This window comes from Urocampus carinirostris, chromosome 8 (assembly GCF_059441175.1).
Source record: "Urocampus carinirostris isolate Australia breed hairy pipefish chromosome 8, RoL_Ucar_1.0, whole genome shotgun sequence".
Taxonomy (NCBI): domain Eukaryota; kingdom Metazoa; phylum Chordata; class Actinopteri; order Syngnathiformes; family Syngnathidae; genus Urocampus; species Urocampus carinirostris.
In genome coordinates this window covers 1607157-1626442 of record NC_142356.1, presented here as the reverse complement: position 1 = coordinate 1626442, position 19286 = coordinate 1607157, and the positions used below count along the sequence as shown (strand labels likewise).

General features: G+C 43.3%; 1 protein-coding gene across 2 annotated transcripts; it reads left to right on the top strand.

Moving 5' to 3' along the window:
- The first annotated feature begins 602 nt into the window (after positions 1 to 602).
- Positions 603 to 18577, top strand: cpz (carboxypeptidase Z). 2 transcript variants are annotated; one of them, XM_088341254.1, is made up of 13 exons: positions 603 to 811; positions 3384 to 3425; positions 4932 to 4983; positions 6949 to 7271; positions 7331 to 7546; positions 8637 to 8872; positions 8930 to 9085; positions 9150 to 9308; positions 9376 to 9511; positions 13093 to 13232; positions 13291 to 13390; positions 14704 to 14849; positions 15702 to 18577. In XM_088341254.1, exons 1-13 carry the CDS (start codon positions 730 to 732, stop codon positions 15918 to 15920), a joined length of 2007 nt encoding a protein of 668 aa, XP_088197380.1. In that variant the 5' UTR covers positions 603 to 729; the 3' UTR covers positions 15921 to 18577. The 2 variants fall into 2 exon arrangements, with proteins under 2 accessions (XP_088197380.1, XP_088197379.1); XM_088341253.1 differs by having other exon boundaries at positions 8637 to 9085.
- The last annotated feature ends 709 nt before the right edge of the window (positions 18578 to 19286 follow it).

The window sequence follows — 19286 nt, the reverse complement described above, 5'->3', positions numbered from 1 at the left end:
CAAGGCGTGGCAGTTTTTTTTTTTTAAATCTGGCCACAAAAATAGAATAAAAATGTATCCAATAAATGAAGTACTATTAACAGAAAAAGCGTTTTTAGTGACAGCGCCCCCTGCTTTTTTTTTGTGTATACTGTAAAATACTGCTACAGAAATACAACAATAATACGAATTCAATTTAAAATGTAGTGCTTTAAAACAGGGACCTTTTTCTGGATAGAAAAGAAATACAGAAGAACAAAATACTCAAATACTACTACAATACTACTACAAAAAACTGCAATATTATGACTCAAATACTACAAAATGTACTACAATGGGAAAACTTGAAAATTCTTCAACAGAATTTTCACTACAGTCATATTATAATATTTTTTTTTCTAATGAATGACGTCATTTCTTACCACTAGGAGGCAGTAATATACTACACACTGTCCCTTGAATTTCCAAGTGCAGAACAAATATGTCCACCAGGGGGAGTATTCCAAATCAGTGCCAAAGAAAATCAGTTCTGGACTCAAGTTGTTTTATAAGCGCCGAGGAAGAATAAAAGGGGGAGAGAGGGGAGGGAGGTAGAGAGGGAGGGATGGAAAACCAATTCCGAATGGGAGGACCCAAAATCCCCAATCCGGTTCGGGACTCGAACCCTGGACGTCCACGTCTGCAGCAGCTCCCCATCGGTGCGCGTGCACACTTTTTCCGTCTTTTTTGCTGTTCTCCTTTCGTGCCGAAATGCTCGCCCTCGGCGGAGTTTTGGCCATGCTCGTCCTCGCGACGGGCTGGTGCGCGTGCCCGCCCGACATGCCACTTTCGGGTAAGAAGATTCGTTGCGTGCCCGTTTTGGGGGGTGCTCACCCGAGCATCCCCCCAAATCTTCCTTTTCCCTCATAAAGGACAAAAACATCTTAAATAGGATAAAAAATGTCAAAGAAAACCAGAATATGAACAACGCTGCATCGAAAATACTTCATTCCCTTCAAATGGTTCAGTCCATTTGATTCCCAGCACGATCTTATGTCGTTTTTTTATTTTTGTAGTCAGATTTTTGTTGTATTTCTTTAGTATTTATACTCTACTTTTATTTTGTCGTATTTCTACAGTTGAATTTTGTTGTATCATTTTTGGAGCGCATCCGTAGTCATTTTCTAGTACTGTAATATTCTAGTTGTCACGGTGGCCTTGGCGACCAATTGACCCCGCCCGTGTGGCGCCAGCTACAGTTCGTTGATGGATTGGCTTTCTGTCTATTTAAGCTCAGTGTTCTCACTCTCCGTTTGTCAGTCCGTCAACGAACCTCTGCTTCGCAAGACGTGGGTTTTGACTCGGTCCTGTTTCCTGTTGGTATTTCCTGTACAGTGATGTTCCTGTTTATTTTGTCCTGTTTGATATCGGTTGCCAGTTTCGTTCCTGTCTATTTTTGTCCTGTTTATTATTCTCTCCAGTTTTCGTCCCCGTCTAGTTTGTCCAGTTTAATATCGGTTTCCACTTTTGTTCTCGTCTAGTTTGTCCTGTTTAATTTTGATATCCCGTTTTGACTTCAATACAGTCTGTCCCGTCCTGTCCGATATCTACTCGGGCAATTGGTATCGATCTCGTCGGCCTCTGACTTCCTATCCTTCCACGCCAGACCGCTGCCTAACGTGCATGACTCCTCATTTCCCGTAAAATAAAAGCCTTGTGTGTTATACATCACGCGTTTGGGTCCTGATCCTGTTCTTGTTCATGACACTAGTTGTATTTTTGTAGTATATCTGTCGTAACATTTATGTACAAGTATTTTTATACTAAAGTATTACTGTACCGGTATTTTTGTAGTATTTCCATTCTACTATTTTTGTTGTATTTATTTAGTATATTTGAATATTACTGCAGTTGTATGTGAGGAACCGGAACAGGATCAGGACCCAAACGCGTGACGTTCTCACACAAGCCTTTCATTTTATGGGAAATGGGGAGTCATGCACGTCAGGCAGCGGTCTGGCGCGGAAAGACAGGAAGCCAGAAGCTGACGAGATCGATACCAATTGCCCGATTTGATATCGGACGGATGGGGTCGATACCGGACAGAACGGGACAGACAGGATAGATAATGAAACAGGATATGGAAAATAAACAGGACAAACCAGACGGGAATGAAAACTGGATAAAATAATAAACAGGACATGAATAGACAGAAACAAAACTGGAAACTGATATCAAACTGGACAAAAATAAATGGGAACAATACCGGACAGGAAATACCAACAGGATACAGGACCGAGTCAAAAACCACGTCTTGCGGGGCAGAGGTTCGTTGACAGGCTGACAAAGGATGAGTGAGAGCACTGTGCTTAAATAGACTGAAAGCCAATCCGTCAATGAGCCGCAGCTGGCGCCTCACGGGCGGGGCCAATTGGGCGCCATGGCAACTGTGACATTGTATTTCTGTTGTAATATTTCAGAAATCGTGTTTTGTTTCGTAATAATAATGTAGTCGTCTTTTGAAGTATTTTTATAGTATTTTTTCTAAATGATATCATAATATATAATGGTTTTCTGTTTTTAAGCACTAAATTTGATATTTAGTTTTGTAGTAATTTATTTGGCCCCCAAAAAACTTGTTTTATGAGTAGTACTATATCAACTAATATATATTGTCATTATATATCGAGCACTTTTGTTCAGCGGACCGAATGAAAAATCCTGACGGGACGCATATGGCCCGCGAGCTGCAGTTTTCCCACCCCAGCACCCCCAACCATCACTTGGTTTCTAAAATGCGCCAGAGCTGTAGAATAAGGCACTCCCTACAGGGGCGTTACCAGGGAGGGGAGGCCAGGGCGGGCACCCACACGCTCTGTCCACCCAAAGAAAACTGGGGTGGTGTGTTTCCAGCATCGGTGTCAAACATGCGGCCCGCAGGAAGGATGAGGCCCACCAAAGACACTCTGGCTGTATCTGTATCTCTCTCTCTCTCTCTCTCTCTCTCTCTCTCTCTCTCTCTCTCTCTCTCTCTCTCTCTCTCTCTCTCTCTCTCTCTCTCTCTCTCTCTCTCTCTTTCTCTCTCTCCCTCTTTTCCCCTCTTTCTTTTTGTCTCTCCTTCTCTCTCTTTTGTTTTTCCCCCTCTTTTGCTCTCTCTTTGTCCCTGTCTTTTTTCCATGCTTTCTCTCTTTCTTCTCTGTATCTGTCTCTCTTTTTCTGTCCCTCTCACTTTCTGCCTCTCAGTCTCTCTCGCTTTATTTTATATTTTCTTTTTGTCTTGTTCTTTCTGTCTCTCTATCTTTGCACCTTTTTCTTTCTCTATCCCTTTTCCCTCTCTTTGTCTCTTTTTTTTTAATCTTGCGTTTTAACGAGAAATGGCGCCCCCTAGAGTGGACTCGTGTTTATCGCTTTGTTTTACCTTTCAGATTCCGTCTCGTGCAACAACTCAAGTGTGATGGAAACAAAACGTGAGTCATCTTTTCAATTTTTCGACAAGACACTCTTCCAGCTCGGTTCACTCAAAAGAGGCTACTCTTTCAGCTCCCATCTTAAGATATTTTTGGGATAAAAGAAAGAAAGAAAGAAAGAAAATGAGGAAAAAAGAGAGAAGGAAAGAGAGAGAGAAAACTCAAAGACAGAGGAACAAAACTCAAAGAGAGAGGGAGAGAGAAAAAGAGAATCACGTTTTAAGCACGGTGTATTAAAGTCAACGTCAGTACGAGATGGAGTAAATGTAAGAGGGAGGCCGCCAGGGGAGGGGAGTTCTAGGGGGTTGTAGGAGTTTGCTTTTAAAACAATACTTTTTGATTGTATTATGTTTTTTCTCTCTAAGATGTTAGAAAATAGAGAGACACCGTCACGACCGGAACGGAATCAGGACCCAATTGCGTAACGATAACCACAAGTTTTATTGAAAGAAAGAGGAAGGGCTGAGCCCACGATCCGGTGCTTGCCGGAAGCGGGAAGCAAGTCGCTCTCGCAATCGGATCCTGATCCGAATACAGAAGTGCATCTTCTGTAGCGGGAGATGGCGGTGTCAGGGACGGAAAAACAAGTCGATAGCCGGGACAGGAGAGCAAAAACGTGGTCGGGATCAAAAACAGGTCGTGAGTTGGGACGAGAGAGCAGACGTGGTCGGGATCGAAAACAGGTCGTAGCTGGAGGCAAACAGGGAGATCAGGAACGGACAGGTGGAAAAAACGGGTGCAAAAATGGGACAGGCACAGTCTCAGGACCAGCATTAGCTCACGAGGTAGAGCGCTTGTCTTGGGATCAAGAGATCGCAGGTTCAATTCTCGGCTCCTCTGTGTTATATGTCGAAGTGTCCTTGGGCAAGACATTGAATTCCTAATGCCACCGATAAGCAGCCTTGCATGGCTGACTCCCTATCGGTGTGTGAGTGTGTGTGTGAATGGGTAAGTGTGAAGCACATTGTAAAGCACTTTGAGAGCTCTTCACTGACTTGAAAAGCGCTATACAAATGCAGACCATTTACCATTTACAGGCGGGAGTCAGGGTATAAAAAGGCTTGCCTTGTAACAACAGAGGTTTGCAGACGGACTGACAACCGGAGAGTGACAGCACTAGGTTTAAAAAGGGACAGGGAGCCAATCAGATGTTGCCACACAAGTTCCCCTCTTTATTAAATTAGCGAATTTTTTGGCTCAGCTCACCGAAACGCCTTTTTAGATTGTTTTTGTTGCTTTCTTCCATTCCATTGCAAATGATGACGCAACAATACGCGCACAACGACTTCAAAGAGAAAAGAATGACAAAAAACAAAAGAAATGGGAGAAAAAGAAAAAAAGTGGTAGCAGTTACCGGGCGGATTACGTCGCCCTAGTAACGGCTATCGCTAAGTGGTGAAATGGATATCAAGTGGCATTGAAATGGCGCTTGCGAAGATGTCGCCTTTGAGAAATGCCAATGTGACAAATGTCCGAATGATTTCCCATACTTTTCTGTTTCCGTAGCAACCTGCACAGAGATGCATTTGAGCTACTGCGGTGATGTGGGCTACACACAGTGAGTTCTACATACTTTCTTTCTCTCTCTCTTTTTCTCTCTTTCTCTATTTCACTGACTCTCTCTCTCTCAGTCTCTCTCTCTCTTGTTGTCTGCTTTTCTTCCCTCTCTTTCTTTATCTCCCTCCTTTCTATTTACCTCTCTTTATATATGTTTTTCCACTCTCTTTTTTCTCTCTTGCTCTCTTTCCCGGTGTTTCTCTCTTTCTTTTCAACTCTCTTTTCCCTCCCTTTCTCTCTGTGTCTCTTTTTCTCTTGTTTTCTCTTAACTTCATTTTTTTTCTCTCTCCTTTTCCCTTTTTACTCTCTTCTGTCATTCTCTACATCCCTGTTCTCTCTCTATCTCTTTTTTCTCTTGTGTCATTTTCTTCTGTCTTGGTCTTTATTGTGCATCTCTCCCTTTCTCTCTATTTTGCTCTCTCTCTCTCTTTTTCTTGTTTCTCTCTCTTTTCTCCATGTCTCTCTTTTTCATTCAGTCTTGTTCTCTCTTTAGCACTCTCTTTCCCCCCCCTATCTCTCTCTTATTCTCTATCCATTCTCTCTTTCTCTCATTTTCTCTCTCTCAAAAGCTCATAGAACTGCAACCAAAAATGTAAACATGTTACTGTAACTAAACAAAAACCTGTTGTACGACTTAATGTCTCCACAAACAATAGTTTCAAGTTACAAAGTACCTGAAGGGGAAAATATTTTGCTCTACTTACAAAGGCGTTTTCAGGATACAAAGTCCAAAAATTGGGCAAAGTTTCGTAAAATCACGGAATTTGTGGAAAGGAATCGACCAGAAAAGTGTTGACACGTCGGGCTATTGCTCATTATGCTGCTGCCTCGCGCATTTCGTCAGGTTATCAAAAGCGGGCAAAAACAGACGTCATTGGATCAGTTGTTCAGGTAAAAGGGAAATGAAAATTGTATTTAGTTCCTTGATACTTTTTTTTTTAAATAAAGTGCCTCTCGTTTTAATTTTATTGTGCAGTAAACTAATTTGAATGTGTATTTGTTTCATCTTCTGATGCTCTTTCAGATTTATTAAAAACATATGCTTTTGCTGGGCTTGGAACGGATCAGTGCATTTCAAAAATGATCCCTACTAAGCAGTCTTTCTTGTATCCCATTTTGGACTTTGCACAGGAGCCAATAACGCGTTTCTGCCTTTTGAGGGAAGAAGGAAATGTTTTTGGAGTAATTATATATAATGTACCAAATTGTTAGGAATTAAACTTTTAAAAAATGTATCGTTTACCAAATTGTTTGAATGAGTTATCTGACTCCATTAACCAAACACAAACTTCATTCTCCCAACAATGCATGCTCTTTTCTTAATTTAGGGAAAATATTGACAAGAGTCTGGCATTTCCACACGGGGGCAGATTTATTTTCTTAAATAATAAACTAAGTGAATTCCATCGAATTAGCCGAATTAGTGCTGTCTTCGTCGAGCCTCTCTCTCGATTGTCCCTCGCGATCGATCTTCTGAAGTTCTTCCTTTCCTTTCTGTCTGATGTGAATTTCCCTGCGGGGATGAATAAAGTATCTATCTATCTATCTATCTATCTATCTATCTATCTATCTATCTATCTATCTATCTATCTATCTATCTATCTATCTATCTATCTATCTATCTATCTATCTATCTATCTATCTATCTATCTATCTATCTATCTATCTATCTATCTATCTATCTATCTATCTATCTATCTATCTATCTATCTATCTATCTATCTTTGTCCTCAGGGCCTCGTTCTCCAAACATCGCCCACCATCTGCGTCAGAATTCTGTTATCAACAGAACTAAACAAAACATTCGCGTTCGGAACGGCGCGGCCTGTTATTGACCTTAAGCCTTCTCTGTGTAAAATCTTCATTGCATTCCATAAATGTAACTTGTTTTAAATTGTAGAAAATCCTTTATAGTCAAATAAATAAAATCCTTCACTATATAATGACTTTTCTTCAAAACACCTAGGACCATCTTCCCCAACATCCTGGGCCACGCCTCTCGGGAAGAGGCGGAGTCAGGGGCGGAGTACCTGCTGCTGAGCGTGGCCCGCGGCCTATTAAACGGCGAGTGCTCGCCCGAGGTGCGTCTGATGGGCTGCTCGGTGCTGGCGCCGCCCTGCAGGGACGACCGCGCCCTGCGGCCCTGCCGCGCCGTCTGCGAGGCCCTGAGGCGGGACTGCGGCCACGCTTTCGACACCATCGGGATGGCCTGGCCTTACTTCCTGGACTGCGACCGATTCTTCGCCGACGAACTGGAGGGATGTTTCGACCCCCTGGTGGCGCTCCGAGGTAAGAGCGGGCGGACTCGATTTGCCCGACCGCCGGTTGACGTTTCGTCCGCTTCGCAGCCGGGCAGGGGGCTCCCGACCCCGGACCCTCGCCGGCCCCGCCCGGGACCGTCATCCAGTTCACCCACACCAGCAACAGTCAGATGTACGGCCTCCTGAGGAGGACGGCGGCCAAATGCGCCGACATCTCGCGCACCTACGCCATTGGTCGAAGCGCAGAGGGGCGGGACTTGACCGTCATCGAGTTCGCCGGCCGACCGGGGCAACACCGACTCCGTGAGCAATGTTCCCTCTCGTTTTCCTTTTTCGGTCTGAGCGTTCACACAAAGTCGAGTGAGCAACGCTTGAAACAACAGTGAGCAACAGCAATCCCAAGTGTGGCAACGAAATCGTGATCAAACATGTCCAAAACTTGACATTTGAGTTTTCGGCAATGCAAAAATAATTTTCACTTTTGAATGAATTGACTCAAGTACTCAAGTAGAGCGCTCGTCTTGGGATCAAATATCCCAGTTCGAATCCCGGCGCGTCCGTGTTACATGTGGAAGTGTCCTTGGGTAAGACACTGAACCCCTAATACCCCCAATAAGCAGGTTAGCGCCTTACATGGCTGCAAGACCGCTATTGGGAAATGTGGAGCACATTGTAAAGCGCTTTGGGAAGTCATTGACTTGAAAAGCGCTAGAGAAATGCAGATCATTTCAATGCAACCCAAACTTTTTCCTCTTTTTCCCAGTTTTTAAAAAAAAATCTCATTGAGTTTACTTTTTCCTAGCTGTTATTTTTTTCTTTTTGTTTTCTATTTCCTTTTTTTCCTTTGTTTCTTTCCATTCTTTTTTTCTGGCTTTTTTTCTGAATTTTTCCTTCTTTTTTCTCTTGCTTTAGTTTCTTTTTTTTCTCAGCTTTTCACTCTTTTTCATTTAGGTATTTTTTTCTATTCTGTTCCATCCTTTAAGTCATTTTGTGCATCATTTTACATCATATTTGGTCGTATAGGGTTGAAAGAAGCAAAAACAACCTGAAAAGGCGTTTAGGACCCGAAAGAGCCGGTTGTCTTAGTGAGCCGAGCCGAAGAAGCCGGTTCTCGAAAAACTCTCCTGACTTTACTCCGTTCTACTTCGACATTGACTTCAAAATACCGCATTTAGAACTCAGCGTCAGGGGAACCCGAGTATTTTTACCTTTATGCACTGTAACTCTGACTTAATTGGCTTCTTGATGATCAATTTGGAGCCCTGATTTTTGTGTGCCGGCTAGATTTTCTTGTGCGCGGAAAAGCTCTGGGCAGTGCGAGAGAGGGAACAGGGTCCGTGAGTCTCCCAGCCTGCGGTCCATCTCGCGCAAGACCTTGACACTTTTGTTTCAGTGGTGCCGGAAGTCAAGCTGATCGGCAACATGCACGGCAACGAGGTTCTGGGCCGGCAGTTGCTGCTCTACCTGGCCCAGTACTTGTGTTCCGAGTACTTGCTGGGGAACCGGAGGATCCAGGACCTGGTCAACGGAACCCGAATCCACATCCTGGCGTCCATGAACCCCGACGGTTACGAGCTGGCGGCCGCCGATGCCGAGGACCGTCAGGACCCCGAGCTCTTCCACCAGCAGGTGAAACTATCTGGACTGAATCCTCAGGATCTTCGAACTCATTGGTTTGGGGTTCAGGGTCTGAACAGCTGGACGGTGGGCCGCACCAACGCTCAGAACATCGACCTGAACCGCAACTTCCCGGACCTGACCTCCGTCCTCTACCGCAACCGTCGCAACCCCCGCTACCGCACCGACCACATCCCCGTTCCAGACGGGTACTGGTCCGAGAAGGTAGGCCGTTGGAAGTGGACCCGTTCCACCATAAATACCCCCCTGAACCTGACCCCTGCCCCAGGTGGCGCCGGAGACCCTGGCGGTGATGAAGTGGTCTCGTTCGGTGGCGTTCGTGCAGTCGGCCAGCCTCCACGGCGGCGAGCTGGTGGTCTCGTACCCCTTCGACTACTCGCGCCATCCGCGAGAGGAGAAGATGTTCTCGCCCACTCAGGACGAACGGGTAACGCCCACGCCAGCCGATCGTATCGAGTGGGCGGTCTCAACACGTATGCCCCGCCCCCCCGCAGGTCTTCAAGCAGTTGGCCCGCACCTACGCCGACGCTCACGCCACCATGGCCGACACCGACACCGACCGTTGCGGCGCCAACTTCTACCGGACTCGGGGCGTCATCAACGGGGCGCTCTGGTACAGTTTTCCAGGAGGTGAGCGAAATTTCTTCAATTAAAGCGCCATCTTGTGGTGCCTTGGAGATGATGCATTACAGGGAGAGGTACAGGTGACTGGAACAACCTCTCATCCTTCTAGAAATCTTTTTAGAAAAATATTTTTGTATCTGCTATAGTTTGGCTGCCGTAGATCCCTGAAAGTCTGAAGATGTCTCGGTTGCCATGGCGCCCAATTGGCACCTCCCGTTTGGCGCCAGCTGCAGCTCATTGACGGATTGGCTTCCCTGCTATTTAAACCCAGTCCTCTCACTCTCCTTTATCAGCTTGTCAACAAACCTCTGCCCCGCAAGACGCGGGTTCTGACTTGGTCCTGTTTCCTGTTGGTATTTCCTGTCCAGTATTGTTCTCGTTTATTTTTGTCCTGTTATAATTGATTTCCAGTTTCGTTCCCATTTATTTTTGTCCTGTTTATATTTCTCTCCAGTTTTCGTTCCCGTCTAGTTTGTCCTGTTTATTTTAGATATTCTGTTTCATTATCTATCCTGTCTGTCCCGTCCTGTCTGGTATCGACCCCATCTGTCGGATATCATCTCGAGCAATTGGAATCGATCTCGTCTGCCTCTGGCTTCCTGTCATTCCACGGCAGACTGCTGCCTAGCGTGCATGACTCCCCATTTCCCGTAAAACAAAAGGCTTGTGTGAGAACGTCACGCGTTTGGGTCCTGTTTCAGTTCTGGTTCATGACAGAAGACAGTTATTGTGGGCAGCTAAGTTCAGTCCTAAGGCCTTAGGGATCCCTTTGGTTCCCTATCTCAGAGTCTGGCATTCTGCCAAAATCTATCCGAGCAGCCATCTTCCCAAAGGGCAGGGTGCTCTGCAAAACTTTAGTGCTACCTACCGTCTCTTGCTATTGTTCTGGACACTCTTGTGTCTCAGAAGCTGAAGACAAACTACTTTTTGAGAAGTTTTTTTTAATGACCAAATATTGTGGACAGTATTGTGTCTCAGAAGATAGATGTCTGGTCTAAAACGATGTCAGAGACTTTTGAATGCGATGAATTTCAAAGTCTGAAACGTGAGCACCCTTCTTATACTGTTTCATGGATTCCGATTGGAGGATAGAATAAACCCATGCACGTAAAATGATTCCGATTGGACGTTTCTTTGGTTACATGGTGTGATACACATTGCTGGCCACTAAAGGCCACTCTAACCTAACAATAAACAAGGAAATAAGCGGGTACACTCTTCCACTAGGGGGCAAGCTAACATATCAATATACTTGAAGGCTTTTTCTGACAAATTCCTTTGAATGATTCATGTGATACATTACAGCAGTTTTTAGAGAATAGATAGGAGTCTTGAGAAAATTTATAGAAAGTTATAGACGGGTTAGCAAAGGAGTTCTGTGAATCTGTTTGATAACAGATTGTCCTGACCTTGAACTTGAAAACTGGTTTTGAGTACACTATAGAAATATATAAATGTAAAATGATATAAAAGTATAAAGTATATGTTGGGTGTAAAATATAGAATATAGTATAAAAGGCACACTTAGACCATTATCTCCCCCAGACTAGAGACAAACCACTTCTCAAGAGACATTTTTTAAATGACCGAATATTCTGGACACTATTGTGTCTCAGAGGTTGTGGTCCAAGTACTTCCGGAGATTTTCTTTTTAAATGACCGAATATTCTGGTCACTATTGTCTCTCAGATATTGTGGTTGAAGTACTTCCTGAGAGTTTTTTTCAATGACTGAATATTCTGGTCACTATTGTCTCTCAGAGATTGTGGTTGAATTACTTCCTCAGAGTACTTTTTGAATGACCGAATATTCTGGTCACTATTGTGTCTCAGAGATTGTGGTTGAAGTACTTCCTGAGAGTTTTTTTCAATGACTGAATATTCTGGTCACTATTGTGTCTCAGAGATTGTAGTTGAAGTACTTCCTGAGAGTATTTTTTAAATGACCGAATATTCTGGTCACTATTGTCTCTCAGAGATTGTGGTTGAATTACTTCCTCAGAGTACTTTTTGAATGACCGAATATTCTGGTCACTATTGTGTCTCAGAGATTGTGGTTGAAGTACTTCCTGAGAGTTTTTTTCAATGACTGAATATTCTGGTCACTATTGTGTCTCAGAGATTGTAGTTGAAGTACTTCCTGAGAGTATTTTTTAAATGACCGAATATTCTGGTCACTATTGTCTCTCAGAGATTGTGGTTGAATTACTTCCTCAGAGTACTTTTTGAATGACCGAATATTCTGGTCACTATTGTGTCTCAGAGATTGTGGTTGAAGTACTTCCTGAGAGTTTTTTTCAATGACTGAATATTCTGGTCACTATTGTCTGTCAGAGATTGTGGTTGAAGTACTTCCTGAGAGTACTTTTTGAATGACCGAATATTCTGGTCACTATTGTGTCTCAGAGATTGTAGTTGAAGTACTTCCTGAGAGTATTTTTTAAATGACCGAATATTCTGGTCACTCTTGTGTCTCAGAGGTTGTGGTCCAAGTACTTCCGGAGATTTTCTTTTTAAATGACCGAATATTCTGGTCACTATTGTCTCTCAGATATTGTGGTTGAAGTACTTCCTGAGAGTTTTTTTCAATGACTGAATATTCTGGTCACTATTGTCTCTCAGAGATTGTGGTTGAATTACTTCCTCAGAGTACTTTTTGAATGACCGAATATTCTGGTCACTATTGTGTCTCAGAGATTGTGGTTGAAGTACTTCCTGAGAGTTTTTTTCAATGACTGAATATTCTGGTCACTATTGTGTCTCAGAGATTGTAGTTGAAGTACTTCCTGAGAGTATTTTTTAAATGACCGAATATTCTGGTCACTATTGTCTCTCAGAGATTGTGGTTGAATTACTTCCTCAGAGTACTTTTTGAATGACCGAATATTCTGGTCACTATTGTGTCTCAGAGATTGTGGTTGAAGTACTTCCTGAGAGTTTTTTTCAATGACTGAATATTCTGGTCACTATTGTCTGTCAGAGATTGTGGTTGAAGTACTTCCTGAGAGTACTTTTTGAATGACCGAATATTCTGGTCACTATTGTGTCTCAGAGATTGTAGTTGAAGTACTTCCTGAGAGTATTTTTTGAATGACCGAATATTCTGGTCACTATTGTGTCTCAGAGATTGTGGTTGAAGTACTTCCTGAGAGTTTTTTTCAATGACTGAATATTCTGGTCACTATTGTCTCTCAGAGATTGTGGTTGAAGTACTTCCTGAGAGTACTTTTTGAATGACCGAATATTCTGGTCACTATTGTGTCTCAGAGATTGTGGTTGAAGTACTTCCTGAGAGTTTTTTTCAATGACTGAATATTCTGGTCACTATTGTCTCTCAGAGATTGTGGTCGAAGTACTCCCTGAGAGTATTTTTTAAATGACCGAATATTCTGGACACTGTTGTGTCCCTGAGGTTGTGGTACAAGTACTTCCTGAGATTTTCATTTTAAATGACCGAATATTCTGGTCACTATTGTCTGTCAGAGATTGTGGTTGAAGTACTTCCCGAGAGTTTTTTCTTAAATGACCGAATATTCTGGTCACTCTTGTGTCTCCGGTCCAAAAGATTTTTTCCCCGCCTTTGCCCAGGCATGTCGGATTTCAACTACCTGCACACCAACTGTTTGGAGATAACGGTGGAGTTGGGCTGCGACAAATTCCCGCCGGAGGCCGACTTGTACCCCGAGTGGAAGAGGAACAAGGAGGCGCTGCTGTCTTTTCTGGAGTCGGCAAGTACAAGTCTTGTCTTGTCTCCCGTCTGTTTGCCAAAATGACGTCTTCTTTCAGGTCCACCGAGGAATCAAAGGCGTGGTGAAGGACGAGGAAGGCAACGGCATCAAAGACGCCATCGTCTCTGTCAAGGGCGTCCGCAAGGACGTCACCACAGGTAGGGGGACGTCACACGTCCCGTTCTTCTCTGTCTCGACCCGTCTCCTTTTCTCCGCCTCGCCCCGTTTGGCTCTGCCTTGCCAGGTCTTGCTCCGTCTCTCCCTGTCTCGCCCCATCCCGATCTGTCTCACACCATCTAGTTCCATCCCGCCCCGTCCCTCCTCGCCCAGCCCCCCCCCCCATGTCTTGCCCTGTTTCACCCTCTCCACTTCGCCAAGTCTAGCCACGTCTCACTCTAACTTGCCCCATCCTACTCTGTCTCCCCTGTCTTGCTTTGTCTCGCTCTCTTCTGCTCCATCTCGCCTCGTCTCGTCCTCTCCATCTCGCCTTGTCTCGCTTTGTCTCGTTTCATCTTGCTCCATCTCATTCCTTTCTGTCTCGCCCTTCTCGTCCTCTTCGCCTTGCCCCGACTTGCTCTGTCTTGCTCCATCTTAGTCTGTCTTCTTTTTCTGCCCCCTCTCATCCTCTCGATCTCGTCCTGTCTCGCTATGTCTGTTTGGTCTTGCTCTGTCTTGTTCCGTTACACCTTGTCTCGCCCTGACTCGTCCTCTCCATCTTGCCCTTCTTGCTATTTCTCGCCCAGTCTCGCCATGTCTCACTCTAACTTTGCCCCATCCTACTCTGTCTCCCCTGTCTTGCTTTGTCCCGCTCTCTTCTGCTTCATCTCGCCTCATCTCGTCCTCTCCATCTTGCCTTGTCTCGCTTCGTCTCGGTTCATCTCGCCCCATCTCATTCCTCTTTGTCCCGCCCTTCTCGTCCTCTCCGTCTTGCCCCGACTTGCTCTGTCTTCCTCCATCTCGTCCTGTCTCGCTCTGTCTGTTCGGTTTTGCTCTGTCTTGTTCCGTTTCACTTTGTCTCGCCCTGACTCGTCCTCTCTATCTTGCCCGTCTTGCAATTTCTCGCCCAGTCTCACCACGTCTCACTCTAACTTGCCCCATCCTACTCTGTATATCTGTCTTGCTTTGTCCCGCTCTCTTCTGCTTCATTTCGCCTTGTCTCGTCCTTTCCATCAAGCCTTGTCTCGCTTCGTCTTGTTTCATCTTGCCCCATCTTATTCATCTCTGTCACGGCCTTCTCGTCCTCTCCGTCTTGCCCCGACTTGCTCTGTCTTGCTCCATCTCAGTCTGTCTTGCTTCTCTGCCCCCTCTCATATTCTCTATCTCGTCCTGTCTCGCTCTGTCCGTTCGGTCTTGCTCGGTCTCATTCTGGTTTGCTTTGTCTCGCCCTGACGCGTCTTCTCCATCTTTCTCGTCTTGCTATTTCTCGCCCCGTCTCGCCCCGTCTCCCGTTTTGATTCTCTTTGTCTTTCAGCCGAGGACGGAGACTATTGGCGCTTGCTAACGCCGGGGACGCACATCGTGACGGCCAGCGCTAAAGGTTTCTCCCGGGTTAGCAAACGAGTTCATCTGCCTTCCTCGCTGGACAAGGCCGGACGGGTGGACTTTGTCCTCAAGAAGGTTAGAGGACGCCGTTCGCCATGGGAAAGGTTTATAGTTTGGAGGCCTGTTGAAAAACTCTTCAGGATGTGCGATATCCGGTTCGAAAGACCGGTTGAGATTAAAATATAGTAGACGGCTAAAAATAAGGAGAGAAGGCATCAATTCATTTAGAAGTTGCAAGGAGAGCGGGAAGGGACCTTTCAAAAACCAATTGTTGGGTTTATAGTTTAACAGACATCAAAAAGTCAGAAGTCATTAATACATTTCAAGCTTACAGGGATAACGGGAGAGGACTGGACAAAAATACCCCTAGATATACAACATTTTGTATTTTTCTTTATTTTTCCTTTTCTCTCTTTCTCATCTTTTGTTCTTTTACTTTTCTTTGTTTCGATTTCCCGTTATACTTCTTTTGCTTTCTTTTTTACCTTCTATTTTTCTTTTATTTGGCCTTTATTTTTTTTCCATTTTCCATTTATTCCCCTCCTTTCTTGTTGTTACTTCATGTTTTTCTTCTTTCCCCTTTTTCTCTTTGTTCTCCCCTTTCAATTCTTCTTTCCTTCCTTGCCTCCTTCCTCCCAATTACCATAAGCACCTAGAAACTGTATCTGCAATGCTAGTACTTATGGTTAAGGTCCGTGCCACAAGCAGGAGCCGCAGAATGAACGAGAATTAGCAGCTACCAAACCGTTTTCCAGAAGACGAGGACAACTTCGTCCACCGTCCCGACGTCGGCCATGTTGCCGCGTTTTTTGTCGTCTAGTGATTTTGCGCGCGAATCTTTCGTCGTTTCCTGATGTTGTTTGAGGGCCAACCGACGATCGGACTGTGCCCGAATCAAAAGCCGCAACGCGTTTGTCTCGCCCCCAGGCGACGGCGCCGCCGATGCCGGAAGAAGACGGGGACGTGTTTGCGGGGGCGGAGACTTGGGAACGCTTCGACCCTTACAACCAATTGGAGCGCTACGCCGAGGCGAGTCCCGCCCTTCGGCAGGAAGTGGAAAAACCCTTCTGGTGGTCTTACTTCTCACGATCCGGTGTCTCGCCTCCTGATTGGCTGCTGCCGCGGGCTGACCCTGACCCCGTTTGATGGAAAAGTCCTTCAAAGTCCTCCAAAGTCCTTGGTTTTTCATTTCCCCGGGATTTCCTTTCTCCAAATCGGGCAAAAAGTGGGCGGGTACTTTATCATACGACCAAATCCTGATTGGCTCTGGATTTTTATCATAAATCAGAAAATCCTTCATCTCCAATCAGGCAAAAGCGGGACCCTTTTTATCACAATAACTGAAATTAAAATGAATGAAGTATGTTATTTAATCATAAATGAGATTATTGTTGATTTCTTTTCAAATTTAGCACAAAATGGGTCTATTATCTAGAACTTTATTCGAACATTAAAATAAAAACAGAACAAAAACAATAACTCAACTACAAAATAATGTTACATAATATGTTCAAAAAGGGGTAGTAAGCAGCAAATGCTTTGATTCCCTACCCCTTCATCTTCCCTATTAATTACACCATTGATAATAACAACAATAGTAATTATATTAATAATAACACTTATGATATAACAATAGCAACAATAACAACAAAGTTAACCATAGTTTTAAATGCAGTATTTCCAATCTCACTCATACCCCATTTTCTTCATCTCTGTATTCTGCCGGGAATGTTTTTTTGTATTTAAATTTGAACAAGTCAACAGTTGGACATTGCTTGATCTCATCTTGTAAATTGTTCCAAAGTTTGACTCCGCACACAGACACACACATACTTTTCCTGGTGGTTCTCACCTTTGGGATGAGGAATTGACGACAGCCCCTCAAGTTATAATTTTCCTCTTTCCGAATGAATAATCTATGGATGTTTTGTTGACCTTAAATAGCAGCTGTGCAGTGAAACATTTGACTAAATCATCTACCGTATTTTCCGCACTATAAGGCGCATCTAAAAGTCTTAGTTTTTTTCAAAAGCTGACCATGCGCCTTAAAATACAGTGCGCCTTATATATGGCTCAATATTAAATCGCAAGGTCTCGCAACTTACGCAACAGCCGCCGACTCGATTTTCCCCCGAACGTGGAGTAGTCCGCGGTGTATGCTGGGATTTATATACCGGCGTTTCATTGGCTAACCAATGGGTCAATCATCATTTGAATCGATCGCTATTGGCTAAAGTTATTCGGAGCCTCGGATAGGCTAGAGGGCCGAAACAAACCCTGCAATTGGCCGAAAAAGATGTGTCAATCATTCGTTAAATCGATCGCTATTGGCTGAAGTCATTCGGAGCCTCGGATTGGCTAGAGGGCCAAAACAAACCCTGCAATTGGCCGAAAAAGATGACTGAATAGCAAGCTTGCTAAACTACGCCATAAAGAAACATGTTTCATTAGTCTGTATTTGTAAATATTTGACTCTCCTGGATTTACTACACTCACGGTTGTAAGAAGACCATGATTGTGTATCATTTTTGAACATGAGTTCTGCGGCTTTATATTTTCCCGGTATCTTGTTTTAGATTGATCTTAATGTTGCTGTGACGAGTTGAGTGAATTCAACTCAATTCCAAGTGTTTATTGTCATATGCACAGTAAAGTTGCGAGCGAAAAAAGAAAATAGAAACTAAGGAATGGTTGGCATTTCTTGAATCCCAAGACTTTAACCTTCCGAATGATGGAACGATGCATTCGAGTGACATGGTACGGACACCGCATCCGCACGTGTCTACGACACGTATTTGCGTCTTTGAAAGCTTTGGGAATGTTAAGGGGGTAAGAAGTTGGACTGAACTATCTGACTGTTTTGTCCACGTTCCCATTGTAGCGCCTTATAATCCGGTGCGCCTTATGTATGTCAAATATAGGACCAAAAACTATTTTTTGGGGGTGCGCCCTATAACCCAGTGCGCCCTATAGTGCGGAAAATACGGTAATTATAATCATTTGGACTCCAGGAATAAAATATTAGTATGATCAAGATATGGTTGTAATTGCACGTTTTTGAAGGATAAAAAGGGGCTGGAGTCAACTTTTGTAATAATTGCTCCCGACTTCTGCACAATATGTTAAATATGGCGGAACTAGAGAACAATATCATAAATACAATGCATTATAGTTTAAAAGGAATTTGGCTTTATTCATGATTGAAATGCTTTTAGATACTTTCGTTTGTATGTGTCTGATGTGTGTTTTCCAGCTTCATTTCTTGTCTATGATGACCCCTAAAAACATCGTTTCTGATACAGCACCTTCCATTTTAACTTCTAAATCTAGATTTGCATTGCGATGACCAAAGAATATTACTTTGGTTTTATTTAAATTTAAAGATAATTCATTCATATCCATCCATACTTTGAAGTGAATTCATTCACGATGAATGCAGGTTACCAAATCAATAAAGTTATCTTTTGAATAGAAAATGTTAGTGTCGTCTGCAAATATGACTATTTTCAAAAGTTTGAAACATTAAAGATATCGTTAATACAGAAATGTTCATGCCGTAATGAGATATTTTTCTCTGTTTGATATCAGACGATAATAGATTTCAGGGCCCTTTTAATGCCATGAATTAAAATGAGAATTTATTTAATCGAATTTGCTCTTTTTGTCTTCATATACATTTTAAATATACGTTTATTAGTGTTTTTTTTAATTCGGCGCACTTTTTAATGCCATCAAAATGTAATTTTCTACGTTTCTATTTGAATTTGGCTCTATGTGATCTAAAATGTCTTTCTTTTTTTTTTTTAATAAAAAAGAAACATTATTCATGATTTCAATGTGTCCGTTTTTTGTGATTTAATAACAGTACATTGGCAGAATTTCCTCCCAAAATAAAATCGCTTTGAACGCTGAAAAACAAACAAAAAAGAAATCTTTTGGATCTTAAACGAAGAAATGTCACCGCAATAATTGCGCGTGAAATGTCAAACTCGTGATTGCCGTTTGTGTCCAGCAGGGGGCGCCGTAGCACCGACCTATTTCATGTCTTCTACGTAGTTTGACCAATAGAGGGCGCCAGTGTACGGATTCATGTTCCATCGCAATTTCAAATCGCTTTGAGTGATTTTTGAAGAAGCCGTTTTCTATCCGGGGAATTCTTTTTCGTCTTTTCAAAATAAAGTTTTTGTTTTGGAGGCTTCCCTTCTGACAGACAATCAAACAAGATTTCAACTCCTAATCGCCAGAAGACGAGCAACTTTAATTATTTTCACATTTGACACAGAACAATCAAGTAAGCCATAACATTTGTCTTATTTACCACAAGGAAACCGGAAGTAGTAGTAGTATTTTTCTCTTTATTTCTATAAATTGATTTCTGACCCCCATAAGGTGCTTTTTGCTCACTTTGAATCTCTGTAGCTTGTATTTTTCTTTGTGATTTTTAGCACTTCTTTTTGGTTGCACAACACAATAGAGTCAAGTCAAGTCAAGTCATTTTTATTTGTATAGCCC